Raw genomic sequence first — 16,452 nt, 5'->3', positions numbered from 1 at the left:
TGCATGAGAAGTGATCATCTTTCCCAGTATACACGTGCATCCATACATTATAAAAGGATTCGAGGAGCACCATGTCCCAGACTCTCTCCTGGGCCCTGGAGATACATCAGTGAGCAGAACAGAGCAGGCCCCTGTGCTCCTTGCAGGGGGAAGGAGAAAGGGAAACAGACAATAGATAGAACCCACACCACAGGAAGGAGAAGGTGGGGTGTCCTACTGAAGCTTCAATGTTGGAACATCTCGCAAGCAGAGATGGGAGGCAGTCTTGTTGCTGTCCAGGTCAGAGGGAGCAGAGTGCAAAGGTCCTCAGGTGGCAAGCATGCTTGGCATGTTCCAGAAGAGGAAAAATAATTCAGCTGGAGAACAGCAGGCATTTTAGTGACGCCATGTTACCCAGAAGGCTGTAGTGCCCATGAGGTACCCTCATCCTAACCCGTTGCCTGGTGACAGCATAGGAAGTAGTAGATGTGACTCATGGCTCTTAGAAATACACCGGCCATATTCTATTAACAGTCTCATTGAAAATGCCTTTGGTCCCCTTGTGGTTTTCTTGTTCTGTAACAACTTAATTTAACGAATGTTGCAGTGGGTGCTGGTGAATATGTCACCTTAGGGCTGAGATGCGATGCTGAGGTCCTTGGTTCTATGTGGCAGAGACACGTGTTTATGGAGAAGCACCAAAATGCCATCAGTCTTACATTGTCAGAATTGTTCGGATAAACTCTGAATACAGGGCATGTTCGTTTAGGGAGAAGATTATGGAAGAAACCCACAGTTATTCATTTGCCCCTGTAGTTGGTCATTGTTGGCCTGTCTGCCCTTGGAATCTTAGAAGTAGAACCTTCTATTGTCATATTCCTCTCTCTACACTTTGGAAAACATCTTTGATAAATATATTCATCAAAGCCGTATTTTTCTGTTCTGCTAAGAGATATAAAATTATTGAAGACACATTCACAAAATAGGTACAAATGGACACATTTACAACAGAATGTGGTGAAGCATGATGGTATACCTCAGAGGGTTACCCAGAGGCTCCACAATTCTAGAATAAACCCACCGGGAGACTCGAAATTAGGGTTAACTCTCAGCTTCCCTACCGGAGAGAAACCTTTGGGCTTGGCTTCCTACTGAGGGTAAGTTAGCACCTCTCAGAAGGACTGCTAGTCTGGGTGTGATCATACTTGGGGGCTGGCAGTTTAGGACTGTACCCTTCTCCGTGACTTTATTGTCTGTCTGTTTTCCCGCATAGCAAAGCTAGTGCATCGTCATTATATAGAACTCACAAATTGCAGATTGTGGTGTTATGTTAAACCGATTGGAATTGGCAGTCCTGTAGGTCAGACCATCCCAGCTCAGCCAGATGCAAATGGTCCAAATGCCAATGGTCCAGCCTAACAGAGAGTTGACATTGACCACAGTCCCATCTCTCATAGACTCCCGGCGCCGTAGTTTGGCAGATCCAGCTCCCAGTTTTCACTTGGACCACCCCCCCCCATAACAAGTGGCGTACGGAGAGCCCCTGATCACACACACGGACAGCTCTTCAGACAAAGGGGTTTCACACGCATCTACACTTCAACCCCAGCCTAGGAGAATTCGGATTTGCAGTGGTCAGTTTCACTTTGTATGATGTGCCTTACAGAAACTTACCGTAGGGGTCCTTGAGATTTGTGAATACCTTCAATGATTGTCAGGACTCTTGGTGAATGTATCTGGGGCATAAAATGAGATGCGTGTCGATTATTAGGAAATTGTCCAAGGAGGAGAGCACGCTATGTCACGGTCTCTTCCTGCATGGTTGTAGCCCCTGAGGGAGCTACAGAATGTTGCTCCCGAAAGCGGAGAGCAGCTGGGCCTGAGACCCAGTTCCTCTCCTACCCCAGCGCAGGGGCACAGATGCAGGGAAGCCCACAGGAACCTGCCGCGGCCTCCCCACAGGTCCCGAGCTCCTGCTGAGCCCGTCTGCAGCCTTGACACATACCCATAATCACAGGGTATCTGGGCCATGAGTCACCTCAGCAGAACCCTGACCCTGGTGACCTGCCTCTGCTCACAGAGGCCTTCAGTCCACAGGCAGGGCACAGGTGGAAGTCAGGAGCCTGAGGGAAATGCAGCTTCTCCTTCCCAGGGCAAAGGAAAGAGGACCGCGGTGAAGGACATGATGGGAGACTCTGCAAGGATGCTTTTGCAAAGGATTCCTCATTTCAGCTTCAGCATAACCCAGGGATGCAGAGGTCTTAGCACGACTGTATGACAGATAAGCAGTCTGACGCCCAGAGAGGCTGTATCATCTGCCCAGAGTCACACAGCCCAAATAGGTAAAGCCAGGATTTGATCTAAACTTCAGAATCAAAGTCTGGGGCTCTTTCCAGAATTTGCCATTGATTTTCTATGATAATTGAAGATTATTGCACATGGAAGGGGTCCCAGGGATTCTGAAGGGACTTCAAACTGGGAGAAACATTCTGACTGTCTTAGACTAGAACATCTGACACGTGCTCAGGACTCACTTGAGGGTCTTGTCAAACCTGCATGTTCCGATTCCGCAGGTCTGGGGTGGAGTCCAGGCATCTGCTTTCCTGACCAGCCTTCCGGCAGCGCTGGCACCACTGATCTACAGACCACACGTTGAGTAACAGGGAGCTAGCCACAGTACCTTTGCACTGCAGGTTCCCTGGAGGAAAGGCTACATCATACTGCTCTGGTTTCTCTAGCATCTGGCCCCATGTCTGGGGCGTGACAGACACACAGATACTTGTGGAATAAATGTTAGAATATTCTCAATTCACCAACAAGGACCCATGAGTCAAATCAAAATGTGTCCTGAGCAGGAACTTGGGATTTGGAATTGACCAGCAAGGAGCATGACCAGTGAGCTCACTGGTGATGCTTCCCATCTCAGCCCCAGTCGATGCCCTGCCCCTCCTCTGGATGCGGGGCTTCGGGAGACATTCTGCCTCTCCTTTCGGCGTGTGAATCCCCGTTTGCACACACAGCCTAGCAGGGTGTCTGGCCGTGCAGTGCGTGTTTGTGCTGCTGCAGGAAAGGGTGTTGGCCCGCTTATTCCGAGGCCTCCTTGGGTCTGCTGAAATCTCTGCACTTAGGCCTTCGGCTTCAGCTTTATCCCTGGACATACACTGATTTTATCTGCACTCCTGGTGAAGTCTGAATTACATCCATGACAACGGGTTATGCCGACAGTACACAAAGCTGAGAAGGAGCAGTCTCTGTCACGCCGGGAGACCCGTCGTCAGACAACCCACTCAAAAGCTCAAAGAAAGGAACCGTCATCCCAGAAGCTCAGTGTTGGTCTTCCCTCGGATCCCAGCGAACTCCAGGACCATCAGGACTTGTCACTGGAGAAATGTCCCTTCAGAGAAGCTTCCGAGGGCACGGTTTCGGCTTGCTGGCCCAGCTAACATATCTCGCATGGCCTTTGGGTAGCATCACCATGTGGCCGAACTCCCTAAAGGCAGAGGTGCCCTCACAGCCTTTGTCTGTGGCTGTGCCAGCATGAGCGGTGACCGCTTGAGGGAAGAAGTTCCCATTGCACTTGCACATCTAAATGCAGTGTCCAGGGGCCACCTAGGAAGTGACGAACCCGGTAAGAGCTGCTTTCCTGTATGAACGTCTGGCAGATGGCTGCCCGGTATTGGCTACCAGCCAATGACTTGGCCTCTTCAAATTCTGTCGTAGGACTCAGTGAAGATGTATGATTTTGAATGAATCAATCAATCAACCAACCAATCAGTGAGATAGTCAGCAAATGTGCAGTTTTGTGCCCAGCACAATGCCTGGCCTAAAGACACGTAGATGAGTAAGATGGTCTGTGCCTTCCAGGACCTCACGGTCTGATGAGAAAGATCAGCAAATCCTCAGAAAAAGTTCATCTGTTCATTTAGGTTCCCCTGATCGGTCAGCTCTGCCACAGGGTTTTGAGAGCAAGGAGTTCATTTGAGAAGTGATCCCAAGAGACCTGGGGTGGGGTGTAGGGGAGCAGGGATGGCATCCAGGGAAGGGAGGAAGCCAGCTAAGGTAAGGGCATGGTCGTTATCCAGGTCACAACATGGGGGACAGGCTGGAGCCCAGTCTTGCTGGGGAGCAAGGGAGACGGCGTGGGACCCACCTCCTTGTGCACCAGTCAAGGCCCTGACTTCCTGGGGTGCCAGCGTGGGCATTTCAGGCCTTCCCTGCAGGTGTGGCCCCAACAGAACCCACAGGCAGCCCCTGGTGTGCACAGGGGTGCAGAGCTGAAAGCTCCGGGGGTGTGGGCTGGTCATAGGCCATGTCTCCCCGGGTGGGAAATCCCAGGAGGAAGGAGGCATCGAGAAGATGAAGAGGTGGTGCGTGAGCTGGATTTGGTGGATGAGCAAGATAGCAAGGCCCTTGCGGGAAGAGCGGCCAAGACTGGAGGCTGGAACAAAGCGGCCAGAGAGTCCTGGGACCGAGGTCAGAGACAGAGCTCACGGCCAAGGGGCTCTTCCTCATCCTTTGTGACAACTCGGCCTTTTTCTGTCCAGCAGATGAGAAGCCAGGGAGGCAGGACAGGGTCCCTCCAGGGCATATACTAAAGGGACATCACAGAAGTGGGGACTCTAGAGGCCAGGCCGCCTCGATGGAGAGGTGCTAAAGGAGGCCCTGAGAAGACGCCAGATTCTGGACCTAATCTGCTGGTTGATTTGGCACAACCTAATAGATGAGCTGTACAGTGTGATTGGAAGAGGCGTTAAGCAAACACACCATAAATATTCCCGAGTCGCCCTATGCACTGTGGAGAGCAGGGCTGTGGGAGGGAGAATGGCAGCCAGTCTTTGGGGAGGGGCCTCTGAAGAGAGGACAGTCACACTAGAACCTGCAGGTGGGGCGAAGTCAGCCTGGGAGGGGGTGGGGGACTACACACCCACGGCATGGGACAGCGGAGGGTGAGGAGAGGCAGGGGGGAGGGGCAACGAGGGCGGGTTGGCCAGAGGCTGCCTGAGTGTAGACTGGAGGTGGAGGCTGTGTAGACCACCGTCCTGGGGGTCGTCTGCTCGCCACCAGTCCCCAGCTACACAGCTGCTAGAGTAGCCACTGGCTGTCTCCTCCAGCTGTGCCACTGATTAGACCCAGGTTGAGCGAGGGACTTACCGAAGTCAGGCCCAGACCACTGCGGTTTTGGTCTCATAGAACTGACTGCCTTAGAAGAGTTGCTTTTGCAGACTCCGCATGGGCAAAGGCTCCGGGCCGTCCCGCAGCCAGACCTGCCCATGGCAGCAGGGAAATGACTCCAGAAGAAGCTTCTGCAGGGAAATATGGAAGCCACGTCTCTCTGGTCGGAAGGCTAGCTGCACGAAGCCCCCCAGGCTGCTCTTATCTCAGGGAGCTGGGGAGAAATCCTTCTCGTCCTCTGGGCCAGACCACTTTCTAGCCTGCCCCCCTGCTGGAGAATGCACCCAGTGTGGCAGCCTGGCCCGTCTCCTTCCAAACCATCTCCCTGCTCTGCCAGCCACATGGAACCCAGCTCGGCTTCTCGCTGCAGAAACACGAAAATGGAATCTGCCCAGAGCAGGGGAAGAAGGCAGTGTCCTTCCTGCCTCCAGCTTTCCCTCCCAGGAGCAGAAGACTCCTTTGTCGACATTCCTCCCAAACCTCACGGACGGATTTCAGAGCGGAATCCAAGATCCTGTTGCAGTCGTGTTCAGAAATACTCAAATGCAAAAATGCTTTCCTTGCATTTACATCCCTTTGGGTAAAATCTTTTCCCCGTACCTGGACTAAGGTCACAGCACAAACCTCCTTTGCTGGGTTATGGCCCACAGTGAGGGCAGTGTCTGCTGTGAAGGTCCATCTGGGCAGGAGCCCAGCATCCCTCTTTCGCTGTCTGTGGTGCTGAAGTGTCAAAGGAGGAAGGAGCAGGGACTCTAGGACTTCACAGGAGTGGAACCTCTGGTGAGGAACCCCGCGCTTCAGATGGAAGCTGGGTGTCCCTGGACAGCCGGGCACGATCACAGCCTCACCCAGCACTGAGTCCGTCGTGTGGGGGCCTTTTCAGATTTTACCGTGAAGTGCCTGACAAAATAAAATGAATCTCCTCGTGCCTCTTTCAGATAATGTTTATTTTTAAAAATCAAAAGAACAGGACAGAGTGGCATCGTTGTTTTCCTCATCTCACACTTGAACTTCCTGATTGTTCACTGCAATGTCGACAACACACACCAGAAAGTCTATCAACTTGGAATCATTCCTGGGGCAGATGTTTGGAGTGAAAGAGGAATTCTGCTCTCCGCCACCTCCGTTTTGATCCCGGTCTCTACTTTCTAAATGACCGAGTTCTCCTTTCCAACTTCTCTCTAAACAGGCATGAGACCATCTGGGCAAAGCATCCCGTGATGGGGACCGAAACTACCCTCTCCTGCAATAAGGAATACCCTGCACCAGCAAGACCCCCACACGATTGACCCCCCCCCCCCAAGACAGTACTCAACTTGACCTTCACTGCCCAGCTGCATGAATGCACCCACCAGCCTCTGCCCTGCATTTTCCTTACGTAGTCCTGGGAGTGCTTTCAGCACTTTGGAGATGGTCTCTGAGACACTAGTCCACTGTCTTCCTGGTGCTGCCCTCCCTGAAATAAATTACTTTCTCAGTTCACCACCCCTCGTTTGTTTGCCTTTGGACTTTGTCAGTGACAAGTGGTCGAACCTGGTCTGTCTGGGCCCCCCAGAGCCAGGTGCTCCTGCATTCCTGCTTCCTGGCTTCCAGGGGACAGGGCTGGTCCCACAGTTGAAGGGGGTCCTGATGTAACACCAGTGGTTATGTCTTAGCTCTTTCTCACAAGTCTGTCTAGACATTCCTTCCATCCTCTGTCAAAGGGGAGACCCGTTTACATATTACCGTAGTTCAGTTTTTTGTCTTTAAAGAATGTGAGTGTATCCAACGACCCCCAGGTTCACACGTGTGTCCCTCCGGGCCTTGCCAATAGAGGAATATAGTACAGCTGTATAAATGCTTTCAGACTCGAAGCAAAAATGTTAGGGCCATCCTTCCCCCACGTCTTAAGGTCTCTGCAAAAAAGTGGGGGCCATCTCTTCTCTGTGTCTTAATGCCTCTGCACGCATGGATGTGCTCAGTTCAAGCATGCATCCAGCCGTGAGGTTTGATCTTTACACAGGCGTGTTGTTTTTATCACAGGAAAGCATCCCCTAACAGCACAGCCTCTGACGAACACACTCAAGCTTCATTTCCTCATTCAGCCAGAAAGTAGAGCTCTGCACGAGGCCTGGGCATCCGGAGATGGCCCAATCCACTAATGCAAAGCCTCTTCCCCAGAGCCTGGCACAAAGTGCCTGCGCAGGAACTCAGGGATGAAAGGCCGATGCTGCTGTAAAGGAATATGGGTGATTCCTCAAAAGCCGCCTCTGCTGTTAAGGAAAACATGTCAGATCCCCCGTCTTCCCACAAGAGAGAGCTCTGGTCACAAAGCAAAGCCCAGAATGCCTTTTTTATATCGTGTACCTTCTTTTTCATAACCACAGACTTGAGTGATGTCCTGGCTCCTGCTCAGAAACTCAAAGCCGCACTTAGGTCTGCTGCAAGGGGGGGTGGAGGTGGGGGGTGTACAGGATTACCCTATCATTTAGAACATTTAGAATGTATCCAAAGCCACAGTCTTGGCCCTCGGGCTCAGGGCAGTGACAGCTGAGCCACACTACAGGACCTGGCCTTTTCAGCAGCTGACATGTCCAGCAGCTCGTGCCCTCACCATCAAGCAGATGTTCTCCAGGCAGAGTTGGGGGGAGATTCTCTGTAGGCTCCTTTGCTGAGTGTTGAGACCTTCTCAAGTGACGCCATTAGCCTTTCCTTTTCAGCTGAGCCTTCTTGCTCTCCTTGACCTTTAATCCAAGACTCTAACTCTTCAACCAGAACAATGAGGGTATAGTTTCTCCAGCACCTGTGTGTAGCAGGAACCTGGCTTGTTAAAAAAAAAAAAAACCACCACGCCTTTTGGTAACTGACAGGTCACTGATCAAGGATGCTTCAGGTTCAGAGGGTGCTGGGTGTTTGGTGTGAATGTAGGTTCTCGTGCACCTCACCATTTTCCTGAGTTCAACTCTTGACTTAAAACACCAATAACCACAACAAACCCTATGTTCTTACTGTGCCTTTTAAAGTAGCAATAAATCATCCCCACAGCTTGCCGGGTTAAGAGGTTCCGGGTTAAGAGGAAACCCCTTTTTGCTAGGATACAACTCTCCTTTATGCAAATAAATCTTAAATTGGAAAAATCTACAAATAAGAAGAGCGTCAGTGCACCGTTTATTTCTTTTATTATGTTAACCATTGTGAAGCACCGTTTTTCTCCCAGACGTTAACTTCTAAGTCCCAGAATGAGAATCAGCCAGCTCTTGACAGATCCCCTGACTTGGTAAACAAGTCAATTGGTAAAGGGCAATTTTATTTTATTTTATTTTTTTTTATTTTTTTGCTACTTTGCAAATGATACCCCTAGGGTATATATACCCACTGACTTTTGAATAAGTATTTCATTGCCCTGTGATTTCTTTTCTTGCCCCCATCCCACCTCCCACCTCCCAGCTGCCCTCAAGCTTAGTGAAATGCTTTCTGTCACTGTTTTTTCCTGGGAAAAATGACCCATCGATTTCCTGTGTGTGCTTTTTGTTTAGAAAGCCAAGCTTGGCCCTGCTGGTAACAAAGTAATCAGTCCTTCAGAAGACAGGAGACAAACTTCCAACAATCTGGACAGAGTGAAACTCACCGACTTCAATTTCCTCATGGTGCTGGGGAAGGGGAGTTTTGGAAAGGTAAGAGGACCGTTCGTTGTCTGGGGACAGGGAGAAGGGGTGAGGGGAGGGGCAGGGGGGGATTTGCAGAGAATGCCGGGGATCGGGGATGGGGTCTGTGCTCCCTGAGGTTTCCAGAGCTGTCCTTGGGGTTTCCGCATTCTCTGTACTCCTTTCTCAGATGCCTCACCGACCACTTCATTTCATTAAAAACAACTGTACCCAGAAAGCTCCAGAGGGTTCACTGTGTGCCCCTGTTTCCATGTTGAGAACAGAGCATGTGCTCTGAAATGTAGGTTGAATCAATAATTTGAATCAATAATTTTCACAACTAAATATTAGAAGTTAATTTGTGGAGCACCTGGATGGCTCAGTCAGTTAAGCATCTGCTTTTGGCTCAGATCATGATTCCAGGGTCCCAGGATCGAGCCCCACATCAGGCTACCCATTGGGGAGTCTGTTTTTCCCTCTCCCTTCCCCCATTCATGCTCTCTCTCGCTTCTCCTCTTAATCAAAATAAATAAATTTTTTAAATCTAAAAAATAAAAAAATAAAATTTGATTCGCAGTGAGCGAATGTAATAGCTGAGAGACGCTGAACAGAGTTTCTTCAGCAATGAACCCAGTTGTCCGCATTTGGCTTCTCTGGCCCCAAATCTCATGGTAGATCCAGGAAGTGATTTCCAATCCTGTCTCTTTGTCTTGGCTCCCAACTCACCTTTTTCCCAAAGGATGCTCCTGAAAAACATGCCTACTCAGGCCAATGCTGAGGACCACATCGATTCCTTCCCTCAGCCGCCATAGCGCCACCATGTGGCCAGAGCCTTTGCAGCGCACAAACCCGGACAGCTTCTGAACTGTCCAGTGCTGGCGGCATTTTCTGTGCGCTGCCATGCGAGATTCCAGAATTGGCCCACGAAGCGGAGCTTGATGAATAGGTGCATAGCTCGTGTTTACAAATGTGCACCAACCGAACGGCCGCCTGACCAGGTCCCCCCGCCCCACCCCCAGATTTCCAGAGGTCGGCTTCGAAGCTTTCAGGTTGCCTTTCGTCTGCCCCCAGGTGATGCTCGCCGACCGGAAGGGCACAGAGGAGCTGTATGCCATCAAAATCCTGAAGAAGGACGTGGTGATTCAAGACGACGACGTGGAGTGCACCATGGTGGAGAAGCGAGTCCTGGCCCTGCTGGACAAGCCCCCGTTCCTGACACAGCTACACTCCTGCTTCCAGACCGTGGTGAGTCCCCCGGGGCTGCGCCGTCTCCATGGCTTAGCACACGGCGTGCTCTCAGGGGCCATCCCCAAGCCAGCATTGTAAGCATCTGAATCAACCTTCCTCCGGTGGAGAAGTCTCCAGAAAGCCTCTCACTCTTATGCCACTGGTAAACTTGGGGAGTCCTCTCTCTGGGATACACCTTCCTTCAGGCTTGGCACTAATTCTATTAATTCAGCAAGCATGTGTACCAGAGGTTTTCCATCCACTGGGCCATGTGCTAAGACTTGAGGCTACACCACCAGTAAAAGAACCCACAGTCCTGGCTTTTGAAGACCACGGATCTCATTGCCAAGCATTGCATTAGAACTCAGGGAAACTTGATCTCCTAAAAGAGTATGTTCTTATGCACTGCACACAGCAGGCTTGGCAGTCTGGTCTGTTTTGTACAGCCCAGGAGCTCTAAGAAAGTTTAGAGGAGGAAAAAAAAATATTTTGTGACATGTAAATTAGATGAAATTCACATTTCAGGGTCCGTGAATCATTTTCTTAAAACATGGCCAGGCTCCTTCATTTTCCTGTCACCCAGAGTGGCTCTTCTGTTTCGCAGGCAGAGTTGAATCGTGGCAAGACACATCCAAAGCCTGAAGTATTTACTGCCTAACCCTTTACAGAAAGTCTGCTGAGTCCCTCTTACAGTATAATGAAAAAGAGGACAAGAGGGTTCCAAAGCACTGACCAGCCCCTTTGTGGGGCCCGGGCCCTGGCATGGAGCTTGCTGGTGGCCCACGAGAAATATAAACATTTCGAGGGTACCATTGTCAGGCATGCCCAAAGACAGGCCTTCCACCCCTCGGTAGCTCCCCTTTTTAGGATGTGACTCAATATTCAGTAGCTATAATTATTACTGTTATGATTGTAATTATTTTCAACTTTCTGCTGGCCAGAAAATGACTTTCTGTTTTCCATCTCGCTTTAAAAATCTCCTGGGAGGCCCCCCTCAGTGCTCTTGGATTTTAGAATCTCCACATGACCCTGACCATGGAACTGCACGGTGTTGGGGGCAAATCATGGGCTGCAGAGCAAGGCGCCGGCCCCTGCGTGTCAGCCCGTTGCGGGTGACACCGCCAGCCCCTTCTCCCAGTAGCGCCTAAGTAGCGCCCGGGAGGGAAGCGCAATACGCCAGGCAGGGAGCCATGTCTGCGAATCCCAGCCCAGATCTCATCCCCCCGCTACACTGATGAGGCTCCGGGAAGCAGCAAAACACGGAAATAAAGATGGAATTAAAATTCATCACAGGAAAGCTAGTGATGGAAGCTCCGGGAGCTGTTTCCTGGATGCTAGCAACGGCCTCATTATTTTTTTTTTTCCCTCCCCGTGCGACACTTTCATGTTTAATAACTTCCGTGAAATGGTGACATTGTCTAGAAACGAGCAGAGGTCGGCTTTCACCTGGGTGTGCTGTGCTGCAAGCTGCTTGGCTCTTCAACCCCATCATTCCCCATCTACCCCACGGCAGTGACCTCATAAATATGCAGCTTTATTGGGGTCCATGAGGTACGCCCTCTGTGGGGCCGGCATTGAGCACACCAGTGACGGAGAAAATAAAAAAACAACATTTGGGCCTTTTACGGGTGCAGAAGCACATTGCATTAGCCTCTCCCCATATAGTCCCCTCCCCCACAGTAAATACCATCGAGGATTTATAATTTAGGAACCCAGCTTGACTCACGAGACTTGTTTCCAGAAGCTTCCAGTGGAAACACATGACTACTACACCACTGAGTGTTGCAAACCGGCAACACTCCTTAAAAGTAGGGTGCCTGGGTGGCTCAGTGGCTTAAGCCTCTGCCTTTGGCTCAGGTCATGATCTCAGGGTCCTGTGATCAAGTCCCACATCGGGCTCTCTGCTCAGCGGGGAGCCTGCTTCCCCCTCTCTCTCTGCCTGCCTCTCTGTCTACTTGTGATCTCTCTCTGTCAAATAAATAAATAAAATCTTTTAATAAATAAATAAATAAATAAATAATTGGCCCATTTGGGTTCTTCGCACCACCCCTAATGTAGACATGTAGTACATGTGCAGGAGAAAGCGTAAGAGCGTTTGAGGCCGTTGCTAAGGGAAGGAGCGCCCGGAACCAGAAGGGGACGGCCATGTGGACAGAAAGCCGTTATTTCAGAGTTACGTTAATGACTTTATACATCCCAGGGCCCTCGTGCAGTAGGGTCTATTACTTAGGTCTTATCTGGGAAGAAAACTTTTGCAGGGCTCCACCGAGCAGACCTGCCAGCATGGCCCACGGTTGACTAACTAATGAGAAAGCAAAACACAGCCTAGAAATAGTGAAGGAAGCCTCTTGGCCAGTGGCCAAGCCCTGCTTACGTGTTGAACCTTCGTCTTCAGGACCGGCTGTATTTCGTCATGGAATACGTCAATGGCGGGGACCTCATGTACCACATTCAGCAAGTGGGAAAATTTAAGGAACCACAAGCAGTGTGAGTATTTTTTTTTTTTAAGTCCCTTAATTTAGACAGGCCACGGGGACTGCTGCTGGGTGAAAGACAGGAGTGGGGTTTGCCCCCCTTGGGGCCGAGCACTGTCTCCTCCGAAGGGGCAGACTTCTTGGTCACCACTTCCGAAGGGAGGTTCATTCTACATCTGGTTGGTTGGAGACGCTGGTGTATCCCCTGTCACCCATTCTGTCACCCATACCGCCTCCCTGACTGAGTCGGCCACTTGTTATTAAACAAATGATTATTGCACAGTCGCAACACACCGGCACTGGGGGTAGGAAAGGCTGTCTGCTCTCGAGGAGCTCAGCACCTGACCCAGGGTAGGAGAAGTCACTCGGCAGTCGTACCGTGTACCCGTAACATTAGAGGTAGCACGCGAGCCCTGGAGAAGAGGGGTGTGGGGAGAGGGGGGACCCCCTCAGGAAATGCCCGAGTCAGTGAGGAGGAAGGTGGTTTGGGATTGGGGGGATTGGGAGCGGGGGCTCTGGGCGTTGAGCCTGATGGAGGGCCTGGCTGAGGCCCACGGAAGGCTGGAGAGGGCTTCAGGGGGACTTACAGCATCAGGCTCGGCTTTCACAGAGCCCCGTGACTGAGTGGGGAAGGGAGGGGGGAGGAAGAGTCGGGGCTGGTGCAGCGGGGCTGGTGCAGCGGGGCTGGTGAAGGTCTATATAGACCAGAAAGAATGGAACCTTCATCAGGTCTTGACCTTGGAGCCAAAGAGGAGGAAGGGTCTTTGAGAAACGTTCTGGAGGAAGAAAAGCAGAACTCTGTGTAGAACAGAGAAACCTCTTCCGGTGACACCTCATTTTAGGTTTGGGAGGGGGCGGCCGCGAAGGAGGAGACGATGTGGAGGAGAATCGTGAGCTCCGTGTGGGGATGCAGGAGGCAGCCGCAGAGGGGAGAGACACAGCCCTTCGAAGAGAGGACCTCGGTACCTGCAAAAGTCACCCTGTTTTCCAGGGGCCAAGAGGTCACAGGATACACAGCAGAGGCAGACATATATGAACCGCTATTTCGGGGGCGCCTGGGTGGCTCAGTCAGTTAAGCAGCTGCCTTTGGGTCAGGGGATCGAGCCCTGCATCGGGCTCCGTGGTTGGCGGAAAGCTTCTCTCTCCCTTTGCCTGTCGCTCTGCCTGCTTGTGCTCTCTCTCTCTATCTCCCCCAGACAGATAAAAAATCTTTGGGGAGGAAAAAACAGCTCTTTTATTTCTCTTGGGGAGTATGCCTCATGGGGATGCCCCCGATTAATCAAGTCACCAAATGTTAATTGGATCCTGGCTGATGTTCATTGTGAAAGACAAAGCTAAAGAACTTTCGGGCTGGGTGGCTTGACCCGTCTTAGGGAAGATTGACTAAAAGCCGAAGGCATGTTTTGGTAGCAAGCTGAAAAAAATGCAAAAGGGGATTTTTTTTTTCTTTCTTTTTCTTCATTCTCAGATTCCCTTATCAATCAAACACATGAACACCAATCAGATTTTTGTTATTGTCGAAGGGGAATTTTTTTTTTTCTATTTAGATTTTTACTTCTCAGTTTTCAGGAATGCCTATCTTTATCCCGTGTCTTAACTCTGTTTGTTAGAAAGCATCAAAATGCTCGGGTTGAAAAGTAAAACTTGATGACAGAGCTGTAAAGAGCTAGTAGCAAAACAGCCACCTTACGTTATAAGGTGACATCAAGGTGTCTCGTCCAGCGTTGTGTGTTTGTGGTGATAGAAGGTTCTTACCTTAAAAAATACAGAAGAGCTTGAAAAATCGTGTAAAAATCACCTGCGATTCCATTGTTTTCCCTCCCCCATCCTGTCCCTCCCCTGCCGGCCCTAGGGGTGCCCCCCTCATCCCTCCCCATCACTAGAGGTTGTTCTCTGCTCGTGCAGACATTGCACGGATTTCAAGCCTCCCAGGTACGATGTTGGCACAGACAACATTGTGGATTCTCAGACTTCAAAGATTCCTAAATCCTATGCACATTTGAAAACCTTTTAGCATTTACTCTGAGTTTATTATGAATTATTTAAAAGGGTAAACTGGAGCATGAATCATGGCATGTGTCCCATTTATCCGAGCGCTTGGGATGGGGACGGTTGGGGGGGTGCAGTGAGGACACCCGCCATACCAAGTACATTGCGCGCTTCTCCCCCTCCCAGGGGATCGCTGCCCTTTCAAACGTTAATGCATTCTGTCCAGGAATAGGAAAAGGGACCTTTTCTCCACTCTTCCCCAGTCCTGACACAGAACAGTCTAGCGGCCAGTCTTTAAGAGATTGTATTGGAGCATTCTTGTAAGCAGTAAATTAACTGTCCACCGGCCTCAGACAAGAAGCGCTTGTTTCTAGACAGGTAATAAACCTGTCTCTCTGACTTATTAGCTGCGAAGTTCCTCGGGGAGGTGGGAATGATAAAATAGCCAAGGGAAGGGCTAGGGGTTTGTCATCCGTAAGCTGATGCTGATTTCTGAACCGTCCCGGGGTCCTACATTCTTTTGCCTCCTTGATGCCTGAACTGGAGGGGACAGAATATTCAGGAATCCAGAGAGCAAGTCGGCAGGCCTGATGAACGTTTTCTTTTGCAGATTTTATGCAGCAGAGATTTCCATTGGATTGTTCTTTCTTCATAAAAGAGGAATCATATACAGGTGCGTGTTGAAGCTGAGTTGCCAGCAGTGCTTTTCTCTCCACCGACAGCTCCTTCCTCTGCCTTTTTTTTTTTTTTTTTTTTTTTGGAATGGAGGTCAGGGAGCAGCAGAAACTGAATTTCTGTTACAGAATTTCTGTTATAGAGGCTCGGCAGGAGAAGAACACGGGGAGCTGGGGAGAGGCAGGGGAAAAACGATTGAGTTAAATTCTTCAAGTAGTTAGCAACAGTCAAAGTCTGATGCCGAAGAAAGGAAACAGTCTTCCAGGTTTAACTGAAGAGTAAAAGGATCTATGGCACCAGCCAGAATGTAAGAGATACATGTATGTGACCCAGCAAGGTTGTCCTGAATCTGGGATTTGGCAAACCTGGTTGGGTACCAGCCCCTGCACCCTGCTATGTCTGGGATCCTAGTAAATCAAACGGCTGGGAGCTGCCCCAGACCTGCTAAATTAGAATCTGGTGATTCCCATGCTCGGCCAAGGTTGGGGATCACTAGTCCAACCATGTAGTCATTTATTTGGTGTGCATTTATTATGTACCTACTGTTGTTCTTGGTGTGCATTTATTATGTACCTACTGTTGTTCTAAGCACTAGGGTAGGCTCTGGAGATTTCAGAAACTAAAAAACAAAACCCAGTCCTTCCTGGCCCCCGCTCTCCTAGGACTCGGAGTTAATACGCCGTTGAGGTGGCAGCTAGTCAAAGATCCTTGTGTCTCGCTAGCTCCGGAACCGACCGTACGATGTCGTGGGAAGGATGGTGATGCTCTCCTGCTTCCTTGCAGGGATCTGAAGTTAGATAACGTCATGCTGGATTCGGAAGGGCATATCAAGATTGCCGATTTTGGGATGTGCAAGGAACACATGGTGGATGGGGTCACCACCAGGACCTTCTGTGGGACGCCGGATTACATCGCCCCAGAGGTAGGGACCCTGATTTTCCTTGGTTTCCAGAGCAGACCTTCCAAATCACAAATACAGCCCCCTTCCTGGGGGAATCGCCAAGCAGAGCAGCACGACAGGGACCACAAAATAGGCTAAACTAAATAGAGCGAAATAGAAAACAAGTATGAGAGCTCAGTGCATGGTAAGGGAATGTCTCATTCTGTGGGACTTGGCTTTGTAAGCTGGGTGTACGGTAGATTGTGTCTCTTACACGGTCCTCGTCAAAACAATTTAAGCTACACTGTTGGGCAGGGGGGCGGATATTGCTTGTAAAAATGCTCTGCTTGGGAACACTGCGTCAAAAGGAGGGTCCAATGGTGGCTTTTTCGGAAAAGCAGAGTAATCAGTGCCCTAAATGACCCACTGGAAT

The 16,452-nt window shown here is 50.4% G+C and overlaps 1 protein-coding gene across 2 annotated transcripts in view; it reads left to right on the top strand.

Annotated features, from left to right (window-relative positions):
- The window catches only part of PRKCA (protein kinase C alpha), a 385,445-nt gene that overhangs the window by 325,966 nt on the left and 43,027 nt on the right, over positions 1–16,452 (top strand). For both annotated transcript variants that reach the window (XM_032320330.1, XM_032320329.1), the window contains exons 9-13: positions 8,667–8,804; positions 9,846–10,019; positions 12,397–12,488; positions 15,075–15,137; positions 15,923–16,061. In XM_032320330.1, the coding sequence (XP_032176221.1) occupies positions 8,667–8,804; positions 9,846–10,019; positions 12,397–12,488; positions 15,075–15,137; positions 15,923–16,061 (606 nt within the window). The remainder of the gene's footprint in view (positions 1–8,666; positions 8,805–9,845; positions 10,020–12,396; positions 12,489–15,074; positions 15,138–15,922; positions 16,062–16,452) is intronic.

The sequence above is a fragment of the Mustela erminea genome, chromosome 18 (assembly GCF_009829155.1).
Source record: "Mustela erminea isolate mMusErm1 chromosome 18, mMusErm1.Pri, whole genome shotgun sequence".
Lineage (NCBI taxonomy): Eukaryota > Metazoa > Chordata > Mammalia > Carnivora > Mustelidae > Mustela > Mustela erminea.
Note: the sequence above shows the minus strand (reverse complement) of the source record. Positions and strands in the feature narration are given on the sequence as shown.